We start from the raw sequence: 27,876 nt of genomic DNA, 5'->3' as shown, positions 1-27,876 counted from the left end.
GCCTGATCCGATCCGAATCCGACTCAGTCAGGAAAAATCGAGTCAGATCGGATTGGGCACGGTTCGGATCCGAGTATGCTTGCATTCTATGCTCCGAGTGTTTGAAAATGATTAGGAAGTAGTCCATGCCCCATGCAATTTTGCTTCAGTTTCAATTTTTCATTCTTCTTCATTTGATCCTGAAGAAACTTCATCTCTTTTCTTGGGCTGAGCCAGAGATGAGATCATTGCTTCTGATAGCTCTTGGATTGAGCACGAATTGCTTTGCTGCATTTTATCCGCAAGTATGTAAACCCTCTATCGCAATCCAGACTACAAGAGACAATCCCTCAACAAGTTGCAAGTGCAATGATAAGGCGGTATCCCTTCATTAACCATCATCTCAAAGTATCTGCATGCATCCTCAATCCTACCCCTCTTCTTACAGAGCCCATGAATCATAACGAAGTATCTTGTAACAGATGGGTAAAAGCTGCTCTCTCCCATACTATCCCAAACTTCCATTGCCTGGTCGATCTGTCCTACTTCAATCAGCATTTTCAAAACCATATTATAAGTATGCTGGTTTGGTGGACAACAAACTTTCTTCATCCTATGAAGAAGCCTAAGTACCTTATTGACCTCACAAAGATGGCAATGAGCAGCTAGAATTGCATTGTAGCTCCATACATCAAGGTCAGCCCCTCTTTCGGTCATTTCATCCAAAATATGGTACACATCATCGATCTCTTGGTTCTTACACAACAGCTTAATGATGCAATTGTAAGTAAACACATTCAACACCAACTCATACTTTCTCACCCTATCTAAGAACCTCAAAGCAGAATGAACATCATTCGCCTCACAAGCAGCATGGATAAAAGCAGCGTAGGAACAAGCATTCGGTTTGAGCCCATGAGAACCCATCTGATCGAACCGCAGACTCACCTCGTCAACCTTATCCCCTCGGCATAATGCTGACAACAACATATTATCAGCAACCACATCAATGCCACATCCCCGTTCTAGCATTTCATCGAACACCTTCACTGCTTCCTCCGCATTCTTGCAATCACCCCATCCTTTCATCAAGATGTTGTGAGTCTCCGGCCCCACATCAAATTCAGACCTCACCCGCTGGAAGAACTCCTGCGCATGGCTCACATGATTGCTCTGGATCGGGTCGGGTTGGATCGGTCCGGATCATTTCAGTTCGGGTTTTCGGATCGAATTGGTCTGGATATAGCACTATTCAAACCCGTCCCAAAAAACAATTGGATCTAGATGGACACACTCGATCCGCACCGATTTAGACCGTCGGTTCGGTTCGGAACAGGTTGGATCGAGCCTGATCGGGTCGAATCCACTGAATCGGATCAGACATGCCCATCTCTAATGAAACATGTCATTTTGTCATGTTGCATGTTTTAAATTATAGTTGCAATATGATTACAACTTGTAATCTTATTACAAGCAAATGCACTCGTCTAAACGATTCATGTAATCTGATTACTACTTAAAGACTTTACAGGCATCCAAATGACCTGTTAGATTCTATCTTGATTTTTATTCTAAGACCTAAAAGAAAATCGGCGAGATCCACGGATGAGTTGGACCACACCACAAGAAACAATGAGGATGGAATGACAAACATAAGTTTGTGTGTGGGCCATCATGATGTATTTCTTTCATCAAACCTGTAATCAGGTATAACTCATTAGGATGAAGTGAAAATATAAAAAGAAGCTTGATCTAAATATTAGGCAAGCCATACTTTGTGAGCTTAGATGCTTTGTGAGCATTTTTACAAGAGTCCAGATCCTCTTCTTGCCATAAGCATTAATTTTCTGTTCGTTGCAATGTGATTAGGTCACATAAATGCCGATTGTGTTTAATGCAGTAGTACTCATAGTGTCAATGATGACATGGACTAATCACATTGTAACAATAAAAAATTCTGATTAGGTCACAACATCTTTGACTGCATTTAATGCAGTAGCACTTACAACATCAATGATGACATGGACTAATCACATTGCAACAATCAAGAAATCTCTGCTTGTGGCAAGCATAGGATCTGGATTCTTTTTACGATGTTCCCAATGATGTGGTCCATTAGAGGCTTTATTGGACTGATGTTTCATATGAACGATTTGAATGATGGTTCTCACCCAATGGACACAGTGGCTGCATATAATGCTTGATAAGTAGGCACTCATAAATCGTACATATGGCATACATTAACTTAAATAAAATTAGCTAAATTGTGTGGTCCACCATCCCCAAGTCACAATCCCAGGATCAGATGGACTGAACAATCTTAACCTCTGATTCGTGGACACTTGTTTGAGGAAATAGGACCATTGGATGTTTTTCATCTTTAACAATCCAATAAATGCCTACCAATCCGGTAGTTCATCACATATCTACATTGGGTACCATAAGTTGGATGGTTGTTTTTTTTTTTGGTTAGCTTGTTAGTACATCCCGCTGTCAGTTCACACTTCACTGTTAGCCACCCCCACTAGGGATCGATACCAAGACCTCAGTGTTGAAACGGAGTATCTTTCACTCAGTCCACCACTTGTAAGTTTGGATGGTTTTATTTGACTACTTGTATTATATCTTTGCAATTCTTAAATAATTTCTAAGAGATCCGGTCTGTTAATTAATTAGGGTGCCTCATATGAGTTTTAGGAAATTCTTGCCCTCTATTTAGAGGTGTACAAGAGTTGAACTGAGTCGAGCTTGGCATAACTCGACTCGGCTTGGCCACTAGCCGACCCCAGCTCAAACTCGGCTTGACTTAGTCCTCGAGCTTGATTGGCCAGCTCGGCTTGGTTCGGTCAGTAGCTCGGGCCGGTTCAAGCTTGAGTTCGAGCCAAGATCGAGTCTGTGCGGCATTTTCACAGACACATAGAGTGCACTTTCAATTTCATACTGCATGCAAAATAACAACAGTTGTTTACAGGTATTTCATCAAACACCTTATAGGCAACATCAAAATCAAGAAAAAATGGTATTTGTTTCATATAAATACCTTCCTTGCCGACACTTCGTTGAGTCATTTCATCGAACACTTGGTTAGCAACATCAATATCAAAGTAACCGAGTAACCAAATTGGTTTGATACGAGTAGGATTCGAGTTGGGGTTCGATCCGAGTCAAGTTGAGCTCGATTTCAGTTCAAAATTTTTTCGAGCTTAAAAAATCAGCTCTACTCAGGCAGGAACTTAGTTTCGAATTGAGCCGAATTGTGCTTTTTCCAGTCGAGTCGAGTGAGTTAACTGTGCTAACTTGGTTTGTGTAGAGCCCTACCTCTATTAGAGGAACCAAAATCCTCTATAAAACAAATCGCAACGGGTAAAACACCCTAGCTCTGGGGACCCACCAACGTGTAGAGCCCCTCATGTCCATGTGACATTAACACGTCCGCTTCACACGTGTGCCAACGTGGCATCATAACTCCAAGATCCAATCCATCTGTTACAACGGCACGGCTATATTGATGCGTTAGCCGAAGAATCAGGTTGATCCGTTGGTTGGGTTGGCCACAGTTTGCAAAACAAATATACGACACTGAAAACCTTAGCTGAAGTTTTCTAACCCATCGACCAGTTTCCATTACTAGGGCCATATTTTGAGCAGACCAGATTTATTTTTGGGAAAACAGGTAACAAGTTGGAGCAACCTGATGGATGGATTGGATCTCGCACGTATTTGCAATGCTAGCACGTGTGGCTTGTACAAAAGCTTTAGAGTTGTCCAGTCAGTCACCATGAATTTTGGTCCACAGCCCATCAATGCAGCAACCTGCCATATCAACGGTCTCGATTGCCATGAGGACACCTGTTACCTACAACCTGCAGCCCCTGTAATCAAGAGCTCTACGGGGCCTACCATGAAGTCTGTGTGACATCGACCTTCTCCATTCCTGCGGGAAACGGATTGGCTACTCCCCCTGCCACTAGCCCGGTGGCTGATGGACGGTGCTCTGTGGGCCCATCATGATGTATGTGTCTCATCCATGCCGTTCATTCATTTTTAGAGTTCATTTTATGGATGGATCCGAAAAATGAGAGGGATGAAAATCTCAGGTGGACCACACCACAGGAAAACAATAGTAATTGGATATCCATCATTAAAATCCTCCTAAAGCCCACTGTACTGTTCATTTGACATCCAGTCAGTTGATTAGGTCATACAGACCCAGATGAAGGGAAAAAACAAAGATCAGCTTGATCCAAAACATTTATATATGGTCCCCAAAAAGTTTTTAATGGTCTACGTTCATTAAACACTGTTTCCTGTAAGATGGTCTACTTGAGATTGGGATATACCTTATTTTTTGTCTCATTCCCTAAAATGATCTAGAAAAATAGATAGACGGCATGGATGAAACACATACATCATGGTGGGGCCCACAGAGCACTGACCACCAGCCATTGGCTGTTGGAAGGGGGAGTAGCCAATCCGTTTCCAATCCTGCGCCGGTTGGTTTGTATTAAGACGTGAGCCGAAAAATGAAGAATATCTAAAAGTCAAGTGGGCCACATCACATGAAACAAACACCTAAGGTTGAAACCTTCCCAGGCTTTAAAATTTTGCATGGCTGATATTTGTGGTTGAATGGCGTATAAACTTCACGGTGGTCCCTACGAAGTTTCAATTATTGCATTTCCATCCCACTATTTCTTATGGTGAGGTCCACTCCAACAAGTTTGGTCTTATCATGAGGAATACTTTTCGAGAATTTATTGAATATAAATAAATTTCCTTTTGTGATGAGAAACTATTAAATATAAAAAATTATTGCGTGCTTCACATGTGCAATGGCTCCCACGGGTGTTGGCCATGTGTACATGGCATACGGGACAGTTAATTCTTCAAACATAGATGGATGATACTCATAGAAGGGCTTGTAGTGGCCCCATGTGTATAATGGGCCGTAGATGGACAATGGTCTATATCATTGAACCATGGATCCAATCGTCGAAAGAAAGGGAGAGTGAAAATGCCAAAGCTGCCATTTTCTTGCATCCAAAAATTTCAAAAAATAAATCTATTGCATGTAATCTATTTACCTTATGAAACATGCTATTTTGTCATGTTGCATGTTTTAAATTATAGTTGTAATATGATTACAACTTGTAATCTTATTACAAGCATATGCACTCATCAAAACAATCCATGTAATCTGATTACTACTTAAAAACTTTACATGCACCCAAATGACAAACATAAGTTTGTGTGTGGGCCATCATGATGTATTTCTTTTATCAAACCTATTAATTAGGTATAACTCATTAGGATGAAGTGAAAATATAAAAAGAAGCTTGATCTAAATATTAGGCGAGCCATACTTTGTAAGCTTAGATGCTTTGCGAGCATTTTTACAAGAGTCTGGATCCTCTACTTGCCACAAGCATGAATTTTTTGGTGGTTGCAATGTGACTAGGTCACATAAACACCAACTGCGTTTAATACAATAGTACTCACAACATCAATGATGATATGGACTAATCACTTTGTAACAATCAAGAAATCTAATTAGGTCACAACATCATTGACCGCAATAGTACTCACAACATCAATGATAACATAGACTAATCACTTTGTAACAATCAAGAAATTTAATTAGGTCACAACATCATTGACCGCGATAGTACTCACAACATCAATGATGATATGGACTAATCACTTTGTAACAATTAAGAAATCTAATTAGGTCACAACATCATTGACCGCATTTAATGCAATAGTATTCACAACATCAATGATGACATAGACTAATCACATTGCAACAATCAAGAAATCTCTGCTTGTGGCAAACATAGGATCCGGATTCTTTTTACAATTAATGTTCCCAATGGTCTCACCCATTAGAGGCTTTATCGTACTAATATTTCATATGAACTATTTAAATGATGGTTCTCACCTAATAGAGAGAGTGGCTGCATATGATGCTTGATAAGTAGGCACTCATAAATGGTACATATGGCATACATTAACTTAAATAAATTAAATTAGCTAAATTGTATGGTCCACCATCCCCAAGTCACAATCCCAGGATTAGATAGATTGAACAATCTTAATCACTGATTTGTGGACACTTGTTCGAGGAAATGGGACCATTGGATATTTTTCATTTTTAACAATCCAATAAATGCCTACCAATAAAGTTGTTCATCACATATATACATTGGTTATCGTAAGTTGGATGGTTTTATTTGACTACTTGTATTCTACCTTTGCAATTCTTAAATAATTTCTAAGTGCCCGCATATCATTTATCACACTCTTTCAGAGTATCAAAGTTTTTCTCATAGGAAAATCACTCCAGAATATCACTTCCCCACATGCACATTCACACATGGGTGCATGTGTCACAAAATGACGTGCATGTGAGATCTAAACTTTCCATCAAGTGAACTACATTGTTAGATATTCTTGCATGAAAAATAAGGCTATTTCGCACCTGAAATGGACCACCATAAATCAAAACAATTGAATGTTCAGAAAAAAAAAAAATGTAATCATTTAATTTGATTCATATGTTGTGGCCCACGGAAGAGTAGAATTGTCTCATATTTAAGCATTATTTTCAACCTTATGAAAGTCGAATAATGTTTTATAGGTAAATCGATTATGCTAATAAAAACTTTGATGGATCACACTAATGAAAATAATATAAAGCTACTCTTAAGTCCAGTATATTTATATGGTATGACTTGCCTACTACTTGGATCAAGCTGATTTTTGTATTTTCACTTTATTCCAGTGAATTACCAGCGTCCAATAGAAGAAACAAACCATGACGGCCCATATACAAATATATGGTTTGCATGTCATCCCTATTGTTCTTTGTACTATGCCCTACTTGAGTCATAGATCTTGCTTACTTTTTTCATTGTTCATGTCTTGAATTGGGACATGCATTAGGTGATGTTGCCGACGCCGGGGTCAATATTGAAAAAAAAAAATGTTAGACCATAAAGAAGTTATCAAATCTTATTTAAATTAGGTCAGCCTATCGAGGTTCCATACATTAAGACTACCGTGCATTAGGTGTTGTGGGACTAAGCATGATGTATTTGTTTTACTTTCATGCTTTATTTATTTATCTTATTTTTTTAATTTTTTTTAAAGCTTAGTTTAGTGCATGAACCAAAAAATGAAGCCGACCTGAAGTTCAAGTGGACACTACAGTGGAGTTAATGACACTCACATATGAAGTTTTTTTAGGGCTCAATGTAATGTTTATTTATAATCCAACCTATTGATAAGGTCACTTAGACCTGGGTGAAGGGAAAGCAAAAATATTATCCTGTTCCAAAAACTTTTGTGACCACTAAGAAGTTTTTAATGGTGGGCATTCCATCACCACTGTTTCCTGTGGTGTGGCCCACTTAAGCCTTAGATCTGCTATATTTTTGGGTTCATTACTTATAATGAGGGGACAAAACGGATGAATGGAGTGGATATGAAACATATACATTACATTGGGCCCCACATTGCCCAATACATCAACACACCACAGCCGGGGGTGGTGTCGGCAGCAGGGTGCAGAATCTTTGACATTGGAGGGTTAGGAAAGGTGTCGCTTTGCGAATAAGGTTGCAGAATCTAACGAGGGGCGGATTAGGTGTTACCCGGGTAACACGTCAGTGTGTGTTACTGTTACGGTGGGGCCCACATTGATGAATGTATTGTATATCTATGCCGTCCATCCATTTTTCCAGCCTATTTTCGAAATTGGTCCCAAAAATTAAGCAGATCCAAATCTCATGTGGATCACCCCACAAGGAAAAGGTAGTGGTTGAATGCCCACCATTAAAAACATCCCATGGCCCACATTAAGAAGATCTGTAATGTTTATTTGTCATCCAAGCGGTTGATAAGGTCAACCAGACCTGGATGAAGAGAAAATGCAAAGATCAACTTGATCCAAAACTTTGGTGGCCTATAAAAGTTTTTAATGGTCATTTACCACTTTTTCCAGTGGTGTGGCCCGCTGGAGATTTAAATCTTCTTAAGAATATGTTCAAGGCCCACACCCCAGCTAGTTGCATTTATTCATTAAGGTACCCTTAAAACAAAGGGGTGTGGGCCCACCTTTGTATAGCCCACTGGAGATTTAAATCTTCTTAAGAATATGCTCAAGGTCCACACCCCAGCTAGTTGCATTTATTCATTAAGGTACCGTTAAAACAAAGGGGTGTGGGCCCACCTTTGTATATGTACCGTTAAAACATATTCATTAACGTGGGCCACTGGAGATATAAAACATATTCATTAGGGTGGGCCCCACACAATATGGATAACACCTAATCTGCTCCCGACCCAGATATGAACCTGACCGAATTGCTCTATGGTCTGAGAAGTTGGACCTGGCTCCGTTAAAATGGGGCAGATCCATTGTATACCGGTACGTCCAGGTTCCTAGGGTGTGTTTGGCTGGACAGATCCCATGGGATAAGGACGGATGGGATGGTAAAATCCCTGGATATGGCAAATGAGCCAAACAGACCCGATGAACTTGTCCCGGAATATAGCCAACTCATGGATCATCTTAAACCAATCCACTAACATCACCATCATTACCTTAAAATTGATCTCATCCCTCCTAATCACATTCAATCATGCCTAGAGCGTCTTTGATTGGACGGATTGAAAGGGAATGGAAGGTAAAATCCCAGGATATGCCAGGCGTGCTAAACAGAATCGGTGAACTTGTCCCGAGATATAGCAATCCCATGGATCTTAAACCAATCCACTGACACCACCATCATTACCTTAAAATCCATCCCATCCCTCCTAATCACTCTTAATCCGCCCCGCGAAACATGCCCTAAGATAATGGGAAACCACCTACTAACATTGCTTAGGGTTTCTGAGATACCCATTTATGTCAACGGAGAGCGAAGTTTTGAAAATGTGAAATGTCCCATGTTTTATAATATTTGAAACGGGTCGTATGAACTAGTTGCATATTACAAAACATCCCATGTCTTAAAATATCTGAAACGGGTCGTATGCAACTACTTGCAGATATTACATCACATCCCATGTTTTAAAATATTTGAAACGGGCCGTATGCAACTAGTTGCATATTACAAAATATCCAACCACCTGTAGTTGGTGGCCACTATGATGTCATGCTTGCATGACATCTAATCCATCATCATCAAAATAAAATGGCCCAAAAATCCTGATGATCCAATTGTTATGTGGGCCACACGACTGAAATCAATGGACAGCCACCCAGAAACCTCAAAATTCATGGAGTGGCTTACCGGGGATGGTTGGATCTTCATGATCTTAAGGGAATCCCATTTTCATCACGGGAATGCCGTACATATACAAAGGTGGGCCCACACCCCAACTAGTTGCATTTACATCATGACGTGTATCAGACTTTCCCATGTGGGAACATCTTAGGTGGGACGCGGATTGCGTACCATCCTGTCAGGACGGATTCGGTCTTGCTGGGAAGCGGATTGGCTGGTGTACCACACATCAGCTATATAGCCTATGTATTGACGTCAGCAAGTTCTGTGGGTCCCATCATGAGGTACGTTTTATATCCAAACCGTCCATCCATTTGGAAAGCTCATCTTAAGTCTTGAGACGAAAATTAAGAAAGATCTAACAATCAAGTGGGCCACACTGCAAAAAGCAGTGGGGTATTGAACGTCTATCATTAAAACTCTTTTAGGGTTCACAGAAGTTTCGGATCAATATGAATTTGTTTTTCCTCTTAATTCGGGTCTTTGTGACCTAACGAATAAATTAGATGAAAAATAAATGTTATGATGGGCCCTAAGAAATATTTAACGGTGAAAATTATTATCTCCACGGCTATTTGTGCTGTGATCCCGTCGATTATTTGATATGATTTATTTTTATATAGAACTCTAAAATGATCTCAACACATCCGATGGCATATAAACATTACATTAGGCCAAAAGAAAGTTTAATGGTGGAGATTCAATGACAACTGTTTCCTATGGTGTCGTCCACATACGTATTTTGGACCCCACGTCATTATTTAAAACCATATTTTAAAATGAACTTAGAAAAAAAAAAAAAACCTGATGGACAGCATAATATACAACAAAAAGATGAAGGTGGGCCCCATGGTCAAATCAACACCCACTAACCTGTGACTCATGTAACACCTAATCCACCCCTCTAATATTATATTATCACCTCTATTTCTAATTAAGTAATTAATTAATTGAATGATATTGCTAAAATGGGTTTCCAAAGGCTTTTACTTACAGGTGGATATATAGTGACATGATTATGACCGTTCATTCAAAAGTACCACCATTATTGGTTGGGGGTAGGAACTTTAGTAGTACATTCTGCATTATTATTACTTGTCCCCATCAGCAATAACCTGCCGATGCCTGTGTAATTTTAAATTCATCGTAAATCCAAAACCTACGCGCTGCAACACCATGAGAAAAGGTTTCATAAGTTCCACTTTTGCAGTATGGCTTTTTCCCATCATTCAAAAAAAACAAAATAAAATGAATACACGTGATTAATGATTGAGGGTGGAAACCTCGAGAGAGTACCGTTAATTCACGTGAAAGATTTAAATGAAAGACTCGCTCAAGTTTCTGAATTATGGTACGAGGGTTGGCTGGACGTCCACTCAATGGGAGATCCAATGCTCAAGTGGGCCACACAAAAAAGATACCATGAATATTGAACACCCTCTTGTAACCTTCGTGGGACTGCAGAAGTTTTGGATTAAGCTGATAATTGTATTATCCTTCTTCCAATTGGAATCACCAATTTGCATATAAACAACCTTGTGATTAAGGAAGGTTTAAGCGGCAACCACTTTCGTCATGGTTTTTTCTTATGCTGTGGCTTACTTGAGTTTTTATTTTACTTCATTTTTAGGTTCACATTCCGTCACGCCTCTGAAAATTGACACCTGAGAATGGAGAGTTCAATTCCGAGTTTCCAGGTGGGAATCTAGCGAAAATACAAGTGGACGAGTTCCCATGTGTTTGCGCAATACAATTAACATTCACTGATCAGAGTAGTTTTAAATTAACGACATCAAAAGTTAAGTACAGATAACTAAGTTCATAAATAAATGAATATAATTAAAATGTACAATTCTAAGAGTGATGTATGTCCAAATAAGTATTATATAAGTCACAATATACTTACCAAAAATGATTAAAGTATAAAGTTTTCAGTTTTGGCTCAACATTCTAAAATCTAACAGCTAGATGTGTACACGAGTCAAGATAGCTCGTTAGCTTGCTCGGATTGACTCGGAAAAGCTCGACTCGACTCAGATCAAAACTGTGTTCGAGCCAAGTCGGGCTAGTTTTATTGAGCTCGAAATTTTTCGAGTTGAGTCCGAGCTGGACCTAACTCGACTCTACTCAACTCAGTATTGAGCTCGAACTCGACTCGGTTAGGCTTAAATCAATTTTTGAGTAAGTATATATTAAAAAAATTGGACGCCTCAACCACCCCCCCCCACGGTGCCCTTTCGTCTCGACCATTCGCCCAATCCTAAAAATCCTAACCCCAGTTTGAACTCAACTCTCTTCGGCACCCGAACAGCTACCGATGACCAGTACCACTCTCCTCTCATCTATTTATCACCGTTCTCCAACGCCCGAAAATGATGTTGCTCACCAAGTGTTTGATGAAATGACTCAACAAAGTGTGGCTGGTGGCAAGGAAGGTATGTATATGAAATAAATACCCTTTTTTCTTGATTTTTATGTTGCTTATAAGGTGTTTAATGAAATACCTAGAAAACCACAGTTGCTGTTTTACATACAGTAAGATTTTGAAGGCGCAATCCACGCAGGTAATGATAAACAACATAAAACAAACAATTTTTAAGTTAGTTGTTTAATGCATGATGCGATATTATGCGTAATGGTTGCTCGTAGCACAACTCACCAATAATTTTCATGAAGATATGCACAATGGTTGGCCCGAAGCACAACCCACCAGTATTGTTATGATGCTATGCATGATTAGCCAAATTGTTATTATTGGCGGTTCAAATAGCAGGTTTGAGAAGCTAAGATACCGACGTTATATCATGAGTCCTTATCCAGATCGCATGGCTCGTTGCGGCACGTAACAGCTTCTCATTAGTGTTTCTTGATTCAAATTTAAGTATCACTTGTTATATATCACAAATTAATAATTCCAAAGATACGATATAATACCCAAATGTATGAGGATCAACCCAAGATGGGTTGTCGCCCAAACACCAAGTATGATCACTCGGTTTATAGGTGCGGGCTTGTCATATAAAACTAAATCACCACAAAGAAAATGGCTCATCACTCAATTCCATTCATGCTCGGGTCGTTTGAACGGTACTCTCGCATCAAACCATCAACCGAGTATTTGACAGGGGCCGTTCGAATAACAATATATCACCTCCATCAGTGCCCATTGGTCACTAAGGAGAGGCTCGCCACCCAATGTTTTACCAACATGGTGCAATCATCACCCTATGTTTTTCATATGTGGCGAGCACGTCACCCCAGCGTAGGCCGATAGCTTGGACATAGTTCCAATACTATGCCTGGCTCATGAGTCTTTGTGAGATTGTATCACACTAATGGTTATGAATGAACCCATCCATTGTGAACGGTGTATCCTAAATTTAATTTGGTTATGTCACACATTATGAACATACTGATCACTCGGTTGTTAGACTAATTTCATTGACCTGAGAGAACCTCGGTGCAACCGGCATTGGGTGCAAACATCTCATATAGTCTAGTTACTGTTGGTTGTCCATATTCAACCCCGGTCGATCGAACAAACCTAGGGCAGCAGGCCTAACTTAAGTCACCCCTTGGTTTGGGCGATTTTGTTAAGGGTCAAATATTGCATATTAGACCTTAGTTATTACCTGATTTTATAAATATGATAATGCTTAATGCTCTATTTTAATCATGTTTGCGTTACAAGGTGAATTTAGGAGCCTAGATTAAAAAAGGGTGCTAAAAGCATTGATTTAACGCTCAGAAATCACCAAGGCAAGAGATGGATCCTAGGAGACCGAGATCGAAGAAATTACACGCCAAAGATCCGAGAAAATCAAGTGATTAAAGTTAAAAAGGCCTGAAAGTTATCCTGAATTCAAGATCACAGGGTTTCCACCATCCGTTTGGCTCGAAATTTTATATCTGGCATGAAGACCCTAAATTAACCATAGACATCAAAATTCAGCCATTGGATCCTTTTAGAAGTGGCCCAAAGGACAAATCAACTCATAAATTACTCATCTGGGGCCCACCTGATATTTGGATATGCTTTAATTTTGGTATCAACCCTTTAAATGAGATGACAAAACGGATGGACGGAGCGGATTTCTCATAAACATCACAGTCGACCCCATATTGAGTGCGTGCGCAAGCAGCCACGCACACCAGCTGAGCACACCAAAACCAAGAGACGGGTTAGCGCACACTGACCCAATCTAGAGGTGGGCAAAATAGATCCGATCCGGTGGATCCGACCCGATCCGACGGTCTAAATCGGTCAGGATCGAATTGGGTAAGTCAGATTCGAATGGATTTCGGATCGTGGTGGATCCGAACTGACCCGACCCGGAATCCGATATATATAAATGCATTTTAGATTTTTTACCCTAAACCTAAAACACTACCCACTATTTCTCTCTCTCTCAACACTTCAACCCATGCCGATTCCCTCTCTCTCTCTCTCTCAACGCTCCAACCCCTGCCGATTCCCTCTCCCAAACCCTCACACTCTAACCCCTGCCTATTCTCTCTCTCTCTCTCTCTCTCTCTCTCTCTCTCTCTCTAAGCTCCAACTCCCGTCTCCTATGCCGATGCGTGTAACGCCATTTGGAAGGTGACCCCACACCAGCCAGCTAGCTGGCATCAAAGCTCTTTGGCCCACCATGATGTATTTTTAAATCCACGACGTTCAAAGCTCTCCCGCACCATCAAGCATCAGGTATCTCTCTCCCATTCTCTCTCTATCTCTCATTCTCTCAAGTGCAGAAATTGGAGAGTTAGAGCTTCCAATTTTAGGAGTTTTAGGGCTACATATTTAGAGTTTTTATGGTTATAATTTTGGAGGTTTTAGGGCCACAAAAATAGGGTTTTTATGGTTATAATTTTAGGGAATTTAAGAATTTTGTTTTGTGGATTTTAGGAGTATATGAATTTTAGGGCTTCTGGTGTAGTAAGTTTAAGGGCCATGGAGATTAAAATTTTTAGGGTTTCTGATTTGGTGGATTGTGGATTATGTAGTTTGAAAATTTTAGGGATTTTTATTGTAAAATATAAATCTGGACCGAATCGTGCTCAATCCGATCTGACTCGGTTTTCCTGACCGAGTCAGACTCAGATCGGATCGGGTAATGCACATTTCGAATCTGTCCGAGTTAGGTGACCCGGACTCGGTCCCGGATCAGATCGAGTTCGGGTCAAGCCATTAAGATTTCGGATAAGATCGGGTTGGACCCAATCCAATCCGATCCGGACCGATGCCCACCTCTAACCCGATCTCCTTCTTTTAAAAAACAGAAATCTCCATTTTCGGTAGCGTCCACACGGACGATTTTCAATGGGCCATGATCATCATCTGGTTCTATGATCGGAGCCGTCCATTCGATCCAGAGGATGGGGCTAACCAAACCCATGGTGTCCAAACTCATCCATGCACGTGTTCGCAAGAATAATACTTCAAACGCAGAATGAACGGTGGAAGCAAATATTCAATTAGCCACATCAAACTCTAGAAAAAGTGGCCATTCCCGACTGAAATTTCATCAGGAATCCAGTGAACTGAGTGGATTTCTCAATTAACGTCGATTACGGGCCCCACAGACACCATCGCAACCTTCCTAACGCAAAGGAATCTGCGTTCGAGAAACCCGGACGTTCCGGGTGGTTGTGCGTCTGTGGTCTGGATCGCGGCTTCAATCTAAACCGTCCAAACTGTTTGGAGTAGGCATCCGACGTCCTCCAAGGAATCCGAAAGAGGAGAAGGGAAATGGAAGCAACAGTGCTTCCCATTTTTCAGGCAGGGTAACTGCGTTAAACCACTCTGCTAGCCACGGCCTAATCATTTTCTAGCCACAAGAAAACCAATCGCAGCCTTTCCAATTGTAGACCCATCCAGGGACAACACAACTCAGTTCATATTTGAATGGATCTACGGTGCAAAGGAGAAGAAAGTGTAGGAGAAGCCCTGTAATGCCCTGAAAATCGGGGGTCGAGCATAAACTCAATCCACGAGTTTCAACGCATCACTTATGCAACATAAATAAAGATGATTAAATGTTGTCTGTATTAGTGCATTAATCATGAGTGGGATTATACCAAAACAGTAATTCATACCCTAGATCAATTCATATAACGCAAGTGAAAGACTGGAAAATGTATATAAACGTGTATAAACCAAAAAGATCATGATCGGTCTCCAGAGTATGAATACATCACTGAGTCATCATATACATGTAATAGTTCAAAATAGTTCAACTACAAAAATAAACCCTGTAGCCCCGTCGATCCGGATGGCCTAAGCGAAACCACCGGAGAATTGCATATATGAGAACTCATCCTGATCATTATAGTAATCGGGCTCCGCCTCCTAAGTCGCATCATCATCTGCAACTAAGACAGAGTCTGGTGGGTGTTCAGAACACCGTCCTAGAACGTGGGAGTGAGTGATCAACTCAGTGGAACAATAAAGTAAAGGTTAACATGTTCTCAATTCAGTCAAGCAGTAATGATAAAGCAATACAATTAAACATCTCTAAGTACTCTGATTAATGCAAGGATGAAATGTAAACATGATGCATGCCCTCGCCTACACTCCCTCGTGTGACACCATCTTACTGTCGTGGCATGCTTTCTTCTCTCTGTGCTCTTCAACCCGGGGCACATGCAGTGTGATGACATGAGTGTGATTACCGAGTTATTATTAGTCCTTTTCATATAGAAGGATTGGAAAGCTAAGGTACCTCCCTTATATCAATTCCCAAACAATGATCCATTTTAGGGTCGTCAATCCTAGTAAATCTCATACGATGTTACGGTTCTAGGTCACTGTAAAGGGCTCGTCACCTTATCAGTGCAGGCCTAGTGTACTCTTGTTGATACGTAAGGGCTCGTTGCCTCTACGCAGTCTTAGTGTATGCTCGAGGTCACTACAAAGGGCTTGTCACCTTATCAGTGTAGGCCGACAGCTCGAATACAGTGTCTCATACCACCGTATTCGGTTCACGAGTCTGGGTTGCTCACTGGTCACTACGGGGAGGCTCGTCACCCCAGCGTAGGCCGACAGCTCGACCACGGTGTCCCATACCACCATGCCCGGCTCATGAGTCTTAGCGGATCGAGATAACAAGGTTTAAAGGGTTTCACTGGTAAGTTTGGTAGCTTAGATTCAAGCGGTAGCATCCATACATGGTGAACATACATTGGGTCAATCGAGTTACTTGACGAGCTCGACTAGTACGAGCGCACGTTGAGTTAATCAACATGAAGTGCGTAAGCACTCCGTGTGGCCTAACCACTGCCGACATCCCAAGTACGGCTCAGATTCATCAATCACGTCCTATGTAGTGAGAACAACCTCAGCCACCAAATCGGGGCCTATTACCGATTGCCTGGACTATTTCGTAGCCCTAAACACATTCAATTATAACAGATAATCATATAAGAAAATCAGAACAGTAATGAATCAACAATTCCACTCATACAAGCATGTGAGCATTTGATGGATTTCAACTTAAACATGGATTCACACATAAGCAGTGTCTAAGTAAGACAATCAAAGAATGTAAGTTACGTGGAGGAAATCATACACATCGTTAAGGTAGTTGAGAATCTCTTCTCAACGCCCATATAAAGTACAGTATATTACACACTTGTTCATTCAGACATTTCTACAAACACTTAGACTACATATTCCAACATACATGATGTATGTTGGTGATAGCACATATTTGGACAAATCCTTTTGCCAAGGAGTTGTTACACATATAACTAGCACAAACACACGACAATTTATCATGGCAAACACATGTTCAAATTTCATACGTATACGATACTTTCTACATATACATGGAATACACTAAACTCAATATAGTTCATATATATCAGAAACGCGATACAAACATCGCATTTGGCATGTGAAATTGCATCCACATCAATAATAAACCATTAATTGACATTGAAAGTCTTGAAAACCATAACCTATACGTTTATAGTCCACACTTTTCGCCGGTAGACTTGTAACGAACTCAGTTTTAAAGCTAAGTCTTTGTCTACGGCAGATTGGCAACATATAACATAAACTAGGCTAGATATTTCATAACTTACACTATATGAAACCCTAAAACAGGTTAGGGTTAGGTTTTCTTACCTAAGAACGGGATTGGTATTCGTCGGAATAGTGATTCGGTAGCGATGAATAAGTACGGGAAGAGGTAGGGTAGAATATCAGGAATCTTCTCCAAGTTCTCTCTCACTTTCTCTCTCTTTACTCTCTTCTCTCTCCTAGGGTTTTTCTCAAATTCGTATGGAGTGAATGAGAGAAGGTTTAAAGTCCTTATATAGGCCCAGGTTTGATGGGAATGACCCCAGGGCTAAGGTATACTTAGGTTATATCCAAATATGGGTCGTTCCGGTCCAATGGAGCACTTCTGGTGGCCCCTTTTCCAAGTGCGGTCGGACTTAAGCCCCCTGACAATGGATTTAGGTCAGGCTCAGTTTTCGTACCGATCGAATTTACAGATCAGCCGTGGCGGACCAGTTTCAGTTCAACGGTCATGGTCACTCGATCAGGGCCACAAGTACATCGACATGTGTGGGACGTTTCTCCTGATCCGATGGTGTATTTGGGTCAGATTCTGATGGTCCGAATCCTTATATTTGGCCCGCAAGCGACATGACTCAGATTACTTAAATTTGAATTTTATTTTTAAATATTTTCACGTTTCTCACACACTTTGCTCCGGACTCAAGTTTTATAGTTTTAGACATAATTAAGATTTGATTTTCGAGGGGGTTGTCAAGTCCAGTAATGCGGTCATATCCGTATAGTTTCGGGGTAATCAGACTTTTGACGTGCGGTCCAGGTCCGATACGGAGTTTCGGTGTGCTCTCGAGAGCAACTGGGTCTTGAGATGGATTCTAGATTTCAGGGTAATGTAGCGTCAATGATTCTGCACATTTTGGATCTTGCAGATCATATTTAAAGTGATTAGTGCTAATTTCATAAGCACTCTAGTTTAACACTTGCTAGAATTAACCTAATTTCTAAAAGGTTTTGGTCCTGGGTAATTCCTGCCTGAGGTGGTACTCGGGTCCTTGTACGGATTTTTCCGAGACGTTACAAGCCCAGCCGTAGTTAGCTACTACCGGGACCTGCGCAGAAACTAAATGCGTAAGCGTCTTGCGGTGCACCGCCTCTTGCTGCGTAAATAATCTTACGCAGTGGGATTGCCGACTTACAACAGGTCTATAAAAAGAGAGGAAAAAGAGTGGAAAAGGTGTGAACGTGGAAGGAGCCAAGGGCAGCCGTCGAGGCATTTGATGTGTGGGCTTGGACGTGAAGAGAGAGGGAGTGGGAGGAAACGGGCTGACCGTTTGCATGAGTTTTTATTTCCCTGCTTTCTTACTTTCTGTTTTTATTTTTTAAGAGATTTTAGTCATCATGCCTATGATTGGCTACACCTCTTAGCCTAGCTAAGAGGTGAAGCTTGTAGCGTGATTGGGATGTCTGCTTTGTTTTGATTTATGTTCTGTTAAACTCTCTTGGATTCTAGTTTGATTAGATGATATACTTTTAGTTTTTAATAGTTTGTTGTGACTTAAATTACAATGGATCTGCGATAGTTTTAAGTATGTTATTTCCATTATTGAGATTGTGAAATTAGTAAGTCCCGTTGTTCACCAACGTCCCATAGGCATGGTAGGAGGACGGAATCCTTCCTAACTTTCACAATTCTCTTATGATTGGCTGTGAGATTGGTAAATTGCTGTTGTTTGTCATCGTCTCCTGGGCATTGTTAGGTGACGGAATCACTTCCAAATCTTCACCACTCTTATCTATTGATGATTAGATCCATGAGAGGTTCAGAGATTTGATAAATCTCCTCTTACTAACTGGATAAGATAGGACTGTGATTCCAGTTGTGTTCTTGAATTATGTAAGGTAGCTTCCAATTGCTACAAGTGGATCCTTGGCACTCTAGTTACCACCTTTAAATTTATTACTTTTTAGTTTAATAATTCACCATTATTCTCTTACATTCTTCTTATTCAGATACATCTTCTTCTAGTTCTAGTTCTAGTTACTTTCAGATTATGTACAAGGTTTAGTCCCTATGGATTCGACCTTGGTCTTACCGAGATTATTACTACATTGCAAACCTATACTTGGGGTGTGAACAGATTTATCGACTGACCCAATACCATAAACAATTATAAACATCGCTAAGGACTAACAATTCGTCAGGCAATCATAATAAGATTTCATATGAAGCATAAATTCAATTACGCTAACTTAGGCATTTTAGCACACATGTGAGCATCAATAGAAACAACGCACTCACTTGAGCATTTTTTAAACATGTGAACAAGTTACCTTAGCGTATGCCGACAACTCAGACACGGTATCTCATACCATCATGCTCGGCTCATGAGTTTTTATGGGATTGTATCGCACTAACGGTTATAAATGAACTCATTCATTGGGAACCGGGTATCCTAAATTCAATTTGGTCGTGTCACTCATTGTAAACACACATGATTAATCAATTATTAGACTAATTTGATTGACTTAGAAAAACTTTGGCGCAATTGGCATTGGGGCAAACATCCCGTGTAATCCAGCTACCATCGGTTGTCCATGTTCAACCCGGCTTGATCGAACCAGACTAGGGTGGCCAGCCTAATTCGGGCCACCCACTGGTTCAAGCGATTTACCAACTGACCCAATATCACAAGCAATCCTAAACATTGCTAAGGACTAACAATTCGTCAAGCAATCATAATAAGATTTTATATGGAACATAAATTCAAAGACACTACTACTTAGGCATTTCATCAAACATGTGAGCATCAATAGAAACAATACACTTACTTGATCATTTTATCAAATACATGAGTATCAATAAAAATACACATTCACCTAAGCATTCCATCATACATGTGAGTATCAAGAACAACACATTCAATCACCTAGGCATTTTATCAAGCATGTGAGCATCCATAAATAAGTAATAACACATTGCAATTAAATTAAAATATGAACATGTTGGCACACACTAATTTATCTACAAAGAATAAATCATTATCCGAAACCTTTAAGGGTCGATAAACGACAACCTAAGAATAATAGTCCGCATCTTAGAGGGATTCATGCGATTTAATCACACTTAGGGTTAGGATTCTTTCTAGGAAACCACCAATTCCTAAATCAAATCAAGAGGGTTAAGGTAATATTCATGAAATTCTAACACTAAGGGATTGAAAATTGAGAAGTAGGATTCATTTCTTACCTCCAACTCCAATGGGGTGGATTTGGTGAAGAGATCGTCAACTTCTACGGCTTGGTTGAGGCACTAACAACCCACAAGAACAATGAATCCCAAATCTGACTCTCACAACACTCTCACCCTCACTCTTTCTCTCCTTCTCTTTCTCTCATTCTTTCTATTTCTCTTTCTCTCAAACCCTAGCAAATTTAGATTTGGGGAGAGGAGCCTAAATGAAATGTATTTATAGTGCCAAATTTGGTGCAAATGACCATAAATTCTAGGTATTTACTATTATAACCCTATGGGAAGTTGTTTCAACTATTGGGCATCACCAGAAGACATACAGGTCAATATACACCATAGGATATTTGGCCTTAACGATGATCTATATATGAATACGATCGACCTGTCATTTGGATGCGCCGGTCGACGAATATGATTAGAAGTCAGTTCGATGGTTACCGATGGCCGATCGAGGCCGTGACTATACGGATGTATGCAAGGTATTAACCTAGATTAGTGCATTAAATTTGGTCACGATCTAATGGTTCGAAAGCCACAACTTTGGCAAAGACCGGATACAGACAATTAACTTAAGTTCCTAACGAATCCTAAGAGTATTCATGCATCTCATGTACTAACCTTGTGAGTCCAAGTTGAGTGATTCGAGACACGATCTCGGCTTGATGTCCCGTGATGGATGCCAAGCCTCATAAGACAAATGTCTACCTATAGTCTTGGGTTTAGTGGTCCATTAACGAGTGGTTTAGAGTTTGTTTAAAAAATCTCGTGTGGCTAATGATTAAGGTTTGGATTAACTAACTTCATAATGTGGCGTATTCGCAAATAGCGAAAACGGCGATTCAATACTAATCACCTTAAACTATTGGTTCTTAAGTTAAAATATTAGATATGTCAATTTAATTTGTTAATTAAGATCTAACATCTAGTTGTCTCGGCTTTATGTCGGTCATTATTTAGTTACGACTATCCTGATTAGTTAGTGATAGGTAAGTTAGATTGGAGCCATAGATGAATAAATCACGATGCTAGATGAATAAATCATAGGGCCCACTGTGATGTATATATTTTATCCACGATTGTTTATCTATTTTGACCGATCATTTTAGGAACGCACCGTGGGAAGCAGTGGGTGTTGATCTCCTACCATGAAAACTTCCTGGCCCCACCATAGCGTTTATTTGCAATCCAACCGGTTCATAACGTCAAAAAGACAAGGATGAAAGGAAAATATAAATTTAAGCATGATCTGAAACTTTTGTAGCCCTTTCAACAATAGGTTTTCAATGTATGGTGTGGTCCACTTGAGCTTTGATACCTTATTGAGCTTATGCCCTAAAATGATACAAAAAAATGGATGGACAGTGTGGTTAAGACTCATACATCCCGGTGGCCCCTCAAAGCTCCTGACCGTTCTCAGCTGGAGACGGCGTGGTTAGGACGCAATCCGCTTCCGTGCTACAGGTGCTTCGCTTCGGGAACGATTTGGCTACACCTGCTGGTGGTCGGTGCTCCATGGGCCCACCATGATGTATGTGTTTCATCCATGCCGTTAATCTATTTTTATAGATAATTTTATAGTACAAAATAAGAAATATGTTACATCCCGATCTCAAGTGGACCACATTACAGGAAACAGTACTTAATGAACATGGACCATTAAAAACATTTTGGGGGCCATAAAAGTTTTGGATCAAGATGATCTTTATTTTTTCCCTTCATATGGGTCTGTATGACCTAATCAACAGATTGGATGTCAAATAAACAGTACAGTGGGCCTTCGGACGATTTTAACGGTGAATATCCAATCACTATTGTTTTCCTGTGGTGTGGTCATCCCTAGACCTATATCCCTCTAAATTTTTGATTCAAGCCCTAAAACGATCTTTAAAAATGGTTAAACGGAATGGATGAAACACATAAATCATGATGGGGCCCACATAGCACCGACCACCAGCATAGTGGCAGGGGGAGTAGTCATTCCGTTTCCCTTCGCGTCTCTGGTGTACTGAATAAGGTAGGCCCCACCGCCCACTACATTGGATGTGGACGCGGATTAGCTACTGAACTCGACAGTAGCGATTCTCACTACTGAAGTGACGTCACCACGTTCTGTTAGCCCCACCATGAACTATGTATTGTATCCACACCGTCCATACATTTGGAGATATCATTTTAAGGCATGATGGAAAGAATTAGGCAGATAAAAATGTCAAATAAACCCTACCATAAAAAAAATTTTAAAAAAAAGTGAGGATTGAACGTCTACCATTAAAAATTTCTTTGGGTCACATAAGTTTTCAATCAATCTGATATTTGTGTTTTCCCTTATTCCATGTCTTTTGTAACTTATAAACGGCTTGGATCTCACGTAAACATCATGGTAGGCCTAAGAAGGTTTCAACGGTGGGTCACTGTCCCCACTGTTTTCTGTAGTGGGGTCCACTTGAACTTTGGATGTACCTCATTCTTTGGACCATGCCCTAAAATGATCTATCCAAATGGATGGACGGTGTGGATACAACAAATGCATCATAGTGGGCCCAAAGAACGAGATGACGTCACTTCAGTAGCCGACTCACTACTGTCGGGTTGAGCAGCTAATCTGCGTCCATTGGATGTTTGGAACGGCTGACATGGCGCAGACTACTGAGTCAAATCAAGGGGTTGGTGAAACCCGGTGGTGGGGCCCACCTTACCAAACGCCTAAGAACAAAAGGCCCCAATCGAAACCGGTGTAACCGGATAGGGTTAGGTGAGAGACCGACTGTGGGTGGACGCTTCACCGTCTCCCACCTACCGTATTCCGACTTTGCGTCTCCAACTCTTGTCCATTTGAGTTTGACCGTACCTCCAGATCCATCTACGTCCCAACTGTCCTTCGCGGGACTATGGAAAAACATACTAACGCATAATCCAACGGTTAGATTGGATGCATTCACTTCGATCTGACCGTCAATTTTTTTTACCCTGCTGGGGAGTGGTCTTAGGATAAATGGCCCACTAGAACTAGTCGAAGAAAAGGACACGTCACATATAAGAAAATTAGGAAAGGAAAAATATCTTCTTTCAATTACAAAGCAAAATAGAAGTTGATTTGTTCAATCCTCTCGTATTATGTAAAAGAGAAATACCATCGCATACGAAACTTTGATTTTCTTTTCTCAATTCCATTTTTAAACGGCCCTTGATCCTAACCATATGAAGAAAACTGACAGAATTGCCTACGTGGCAAGAAGTTCCTGATGTGGGAAGTTAGGTGGAGCCTACCATGATGTTTGTGATAAATCCACCATGTCCATCAATTTTGCTAGATCATGTTAAGACACGAGCTTGAAAATAGGATAGATTGGAAACTCAAGTGGGCTGCATTATAGGAAACATTGAGGATTGAACATACACCATTGAAACATTTGTGATGTTATAAAAGTTTTGGATCAAGTTGGCATTTTTTGGTTTTAAGGTCAACCTAGTAGGATTGACTTCACGTTTGAATGGAGTAAACAACGTGGTAAACCCTAACTAAGGTTTCAACTATATGTATTTACCCACCCACTTTTTTAAGTGTAAACTAAGTTTTGGATCTACCTTATTTTTGAGCTCATGTCCTAAGATGATCTCATTTTTGGGCTCATGTTAGTAGCTAGGTGGGCCCCTTGATGTTTGGGGGAAATCCACCGTATTTATCCAATTTGCTAGACCATATTAAGACATGAGCTATATATATATATATATATATATATATATATATATATATCCAAAATTCAAGTAGATTGCATTATAATAAATAATGAACAATGAGTCTATTGTTGAAAATTTCTTAGGGCAATAGAAGTAGAGCTGGGCATTCTTAACCCGATCCGGTGGATTCGACCCGATCAGACCCGATCCGACCCGATCAGAACCGAACCGACGGCCTGGATCAGTGCGGATCGAGTAAGATCAATCAGATCCGACCATCTTTCGGATCGATGCTGGATCGTGGTCCATCCGGACCGACCCGACCCGAAACCTAAATCAAATGGATCCGACCTGAACCGATCCTACTCGATCCAGAACGGGTACTTCCTGTATATATAACCTTTAAGTTTTTTACCCTAATACTTTTACCGCTTTCTTTCTTACTCTACCCATCGAACGAATTTTTACCCTCTTTCTTTCTGACCCTATCCGTTGAATGATCCTCTCTTCTTCTAACCCCAGAGCAACAAGTCTGGCCGTCCCTCGATCCTCTCTTTTTCTAACCCCACAGCAACGAGTCCGGCCATCCCTGATTCGAAGAAGACAGGTATGTTTTTTTTTTTAAAAAAAAAAAAAAAATTCTTTTCCCCAAGTCCATAACCGAATGATTCTAAACCCTAACCTAAGTCAGATAATCAGATCTACTAGGTTGGAAGTTAGAACCATCATGGGGTTCATCTGGTGCAGAAATCAACCCTATCTGCTCCTCAGGTGGGCCACACATGAGAACAATGTGTAGCCATTGATGAATAGAAAAATGTAAATGTGGTCCACCTGATGATTAGATATGAAATATTTACTTATAAGGAGATCATCATGTTGGTGCCAACCTATTGGATGGTTTGGATGCTGTACAAACATGAAAGGTTGAAAGTTATCTACTAGTTGTACCGTAACTTACGGTCCAACCCGCTGGACTTAAGACCTGCTGTATATGTAATTATCAGAAATCGGATTACGCACTGAGTTACACCCCCACGCTTTTATCGTACTGAGTAAACTCAGTTGGGCCCACTGTGAATGTTTGTACTTTATCCACATTGTCCATCAATTTTTCCTACTAATTTTAAGGGTTGATCCCAAATTTGAAGTAAATCCAAAGCTCAAGTGGACCATACCACAAGAAACAATGTGGAATAATGATTTCCATCGTTAAAACCTTTCGAAGGCCCACAGTAATGTTTATTTGTCATCCAACACATTGTTAAGATTATAAAAACATGGATAAAGAGAAACCACAAACATCAGCTTGATCCAAAACTTCCGTGGCCTCCAAGAAATTTTCAATGGTAGAGGTTCAATCACACTATTTCCTGTGGTGTGGTCCACTTAAGATTTTTATATGCTTCCGTTTTGGGCTCAAGTCTTAAAATTATCTGTTAATACGGATGAACGGAGTGGATAAAATACATAAATAACGGTGGACCCCACAGAGGTTACTCAGTACGCAATCGGCTTCCAACCTGTCAGTAGCTAATCCGCATCCCTGAGTCCCCCACGCCAGCTGCACAACTGACAGGCTGTACGTGTCATGCGAAGACGAGCGCGTACGCGCCTCGAGCTCCGAGTTGTACAAACAGCTCAAATGAGATCAAAGTTACATGGCCCCACCATGATGTATATTTTGTATCCACGACGTCCATCCATTTGGAGAGATCATTTTAGGGCAAGATCCAAAGAATGAGTTAAATCCAAAGCTCCAGTGGACCCTAGCAGAGAAAACAGTGGGGCAGTGATGCCCACCATTAAAAATTTCTAAAAGTCACAAGAGTGTTAGATCAACCTGATATTTGTGTTTTCCCTTCTTTCATGTCCTTTTTAACTCTTGAACAGGTTGGATTTCAAATAAACATTATGATGGGCCGTAGGATAGTTTCAACGTTGGGAATCACTCTCCCCATTGTTTTCTGTGGTGGGGTCCACTACAAATTTTTATCTGCTTCATTCTATGGTTCATATTAGATATCTCAAAATGGATGGACGGTGTGGATACAAAACATACATCATAGTGGGCCCACAAAATTTGGTGACGTCACTTTAGTAGCCTAATCCGTGGCCCACCCGTTCGTACAACTCGGAGCTCGAGGTGCGTCAGTGCTCGTCTTCGCACGACACGTACCTAGAGCTGCTTATAGCTGGTGTCAGCTAAGCAGTACGTTGTTTTTTTTTTTTTCTTTTGTTAGCTTGCTAGTACACCCGATTGATAGTATTGTACTTGAAGTTGAAGCTTCTTCAAGAAGCTATGAGACGTGGTCACGTGAAGCTTCTTCAGGAAGTTATAAGTAGAGCTTCTCCAGGAAGTTGGTTTGAGCTTTTGTGGGGGCTGTCTTGAATTTTTTGGTTCAGCCACATCGTCCATCAATTTTTCCATATCATTTTAGGGGTCGATACTAAATTTTAAGTACATCGCACTATAGGAAACAACGAGAATAATGATTCTCGTACCGTTGAAAAAATGAATGATCCGAACCTTTCCCAATTCGATCCGACCCGGGTTTCCTAATTGGGTCGGACGCGGATCAGTTCTAAGTCAGCAGAGTTCGGATCTGTTCGAGTCTGATGACCTGGATCCAGTACCGATTCTGATCGAGTTCGGGTCACACCCTGCAAATTTCGAATCAAGTCGAGTTGGACCGAATCCGATCTGACTCGGTCCGATGCCCAGCTCTAAATAGAAGCATCCCACTAGGAATAACTTTTTGTGCAATTTAGATGGCATATAAACATCAACGTAAATCCTAACTAGGTTTTAACGGTAAGCATTTATCCTGCCTATAGTGTGAATTACTTGAGTTATGGATTGGTTTCATTTTTAATCTCAAGTCCTTACATGAGCTTATTTCAGGCCTCACCATGATGTTTGCGAGGAATTCTTCATTTTACCGTGTCATAACAAGACATGAGCCCCCACCACAAAATATTTAAAAAAAAAAAAAAACAAAAATGGTAAATTTAAAATTCAAATGGGTCATATGATAAGAAATAATGAAGATTGAATGTCTACCGTCTAAAAGTTCATGAGACTATAGAAGTTTTGGATCAAGCTAATATTTTTGTTTTGTTTTCTCATTAGGAATAACTTAATGGACGGATCGGATGGCATATAAATATCATGGTAAACACTAAACATGGCATGTCATGGCCCATGGGCGCGGATTGGCTACTGACAGATTGAGTAGCGAGACTGCTGCTGAAGTGACGCCACCAAGTTCCATGGGCCCCTCCATGATGTGTGTTTTGTATCCAGGCCGTCCATTCATCTGGAGAGGGCTTTAGGAAGGTTTCAACGGTGGGCATCAATCTTCCCGCTGTTTTATGTGGTGGGGTCTACTAAAGTTTTCCATCTGCCTCAATCTCTGGGTCATGCCTTAGAATAATATCTCCAAATGAATGGACTTTCTGGATACATTACATATATTATAGTGAGGTTTACAAAACTTGGTGACGTAACTTCAGTAGAGAGTCTCCCTACTCAACCTGTCAGTATCTAATCCGCGTCCCCACAATATGAACGGTTTGTATTGAGTGACATGCATCACATGAAGTGGCATGCGTGCATGCATATGAAAATTCGTACTCTCGCGTGTATCATGCAT

At 40.6% G+C, this 27,876-nt stretch overlaps 1 protein-coding gene across 1 annotated transcript; it reads right to left on the bottom strand.

The window, feature by feature from the left end:
* Positions 1–60: 60 nt before the first annotated feature.
* On the bottom strand, positions 61–26,639 carry LOC131254881 (pentatricopeptide repeat-containing protein At1g52640, mitochondrial-like). Its single transcript, XM_058255581.1, is given in 2 exon segments — positions 61–1,152; positions 26,496–26,639. Coding segments are annotated over 2 exon segments (1,137 nt in total). The 3' UTR covers positions 61–159.
* Positions 26,640–27,876: the final 1,237 nt, after the last annotated feature.

Source organism: Magnolia sinica, chromosome 9, assembly GCF_029962835.1.
Source record: "Magnolia sinica isolate HGM2019 chromosome 9, MsV1, whole genome shotgun sequence".
Lineage (NCBI taxonomy): Eukaryota > Viridiplantae > Streptophyta > Magnoliopsida > Magnoliales > Magnoliaceae > Magnolia > Magnolia sinica.
The sequence above is the reverse complement of the archived record's forward strand: the minus strand, read 5'-3'. Positions and strand labels throughout refer to the sequence as shown.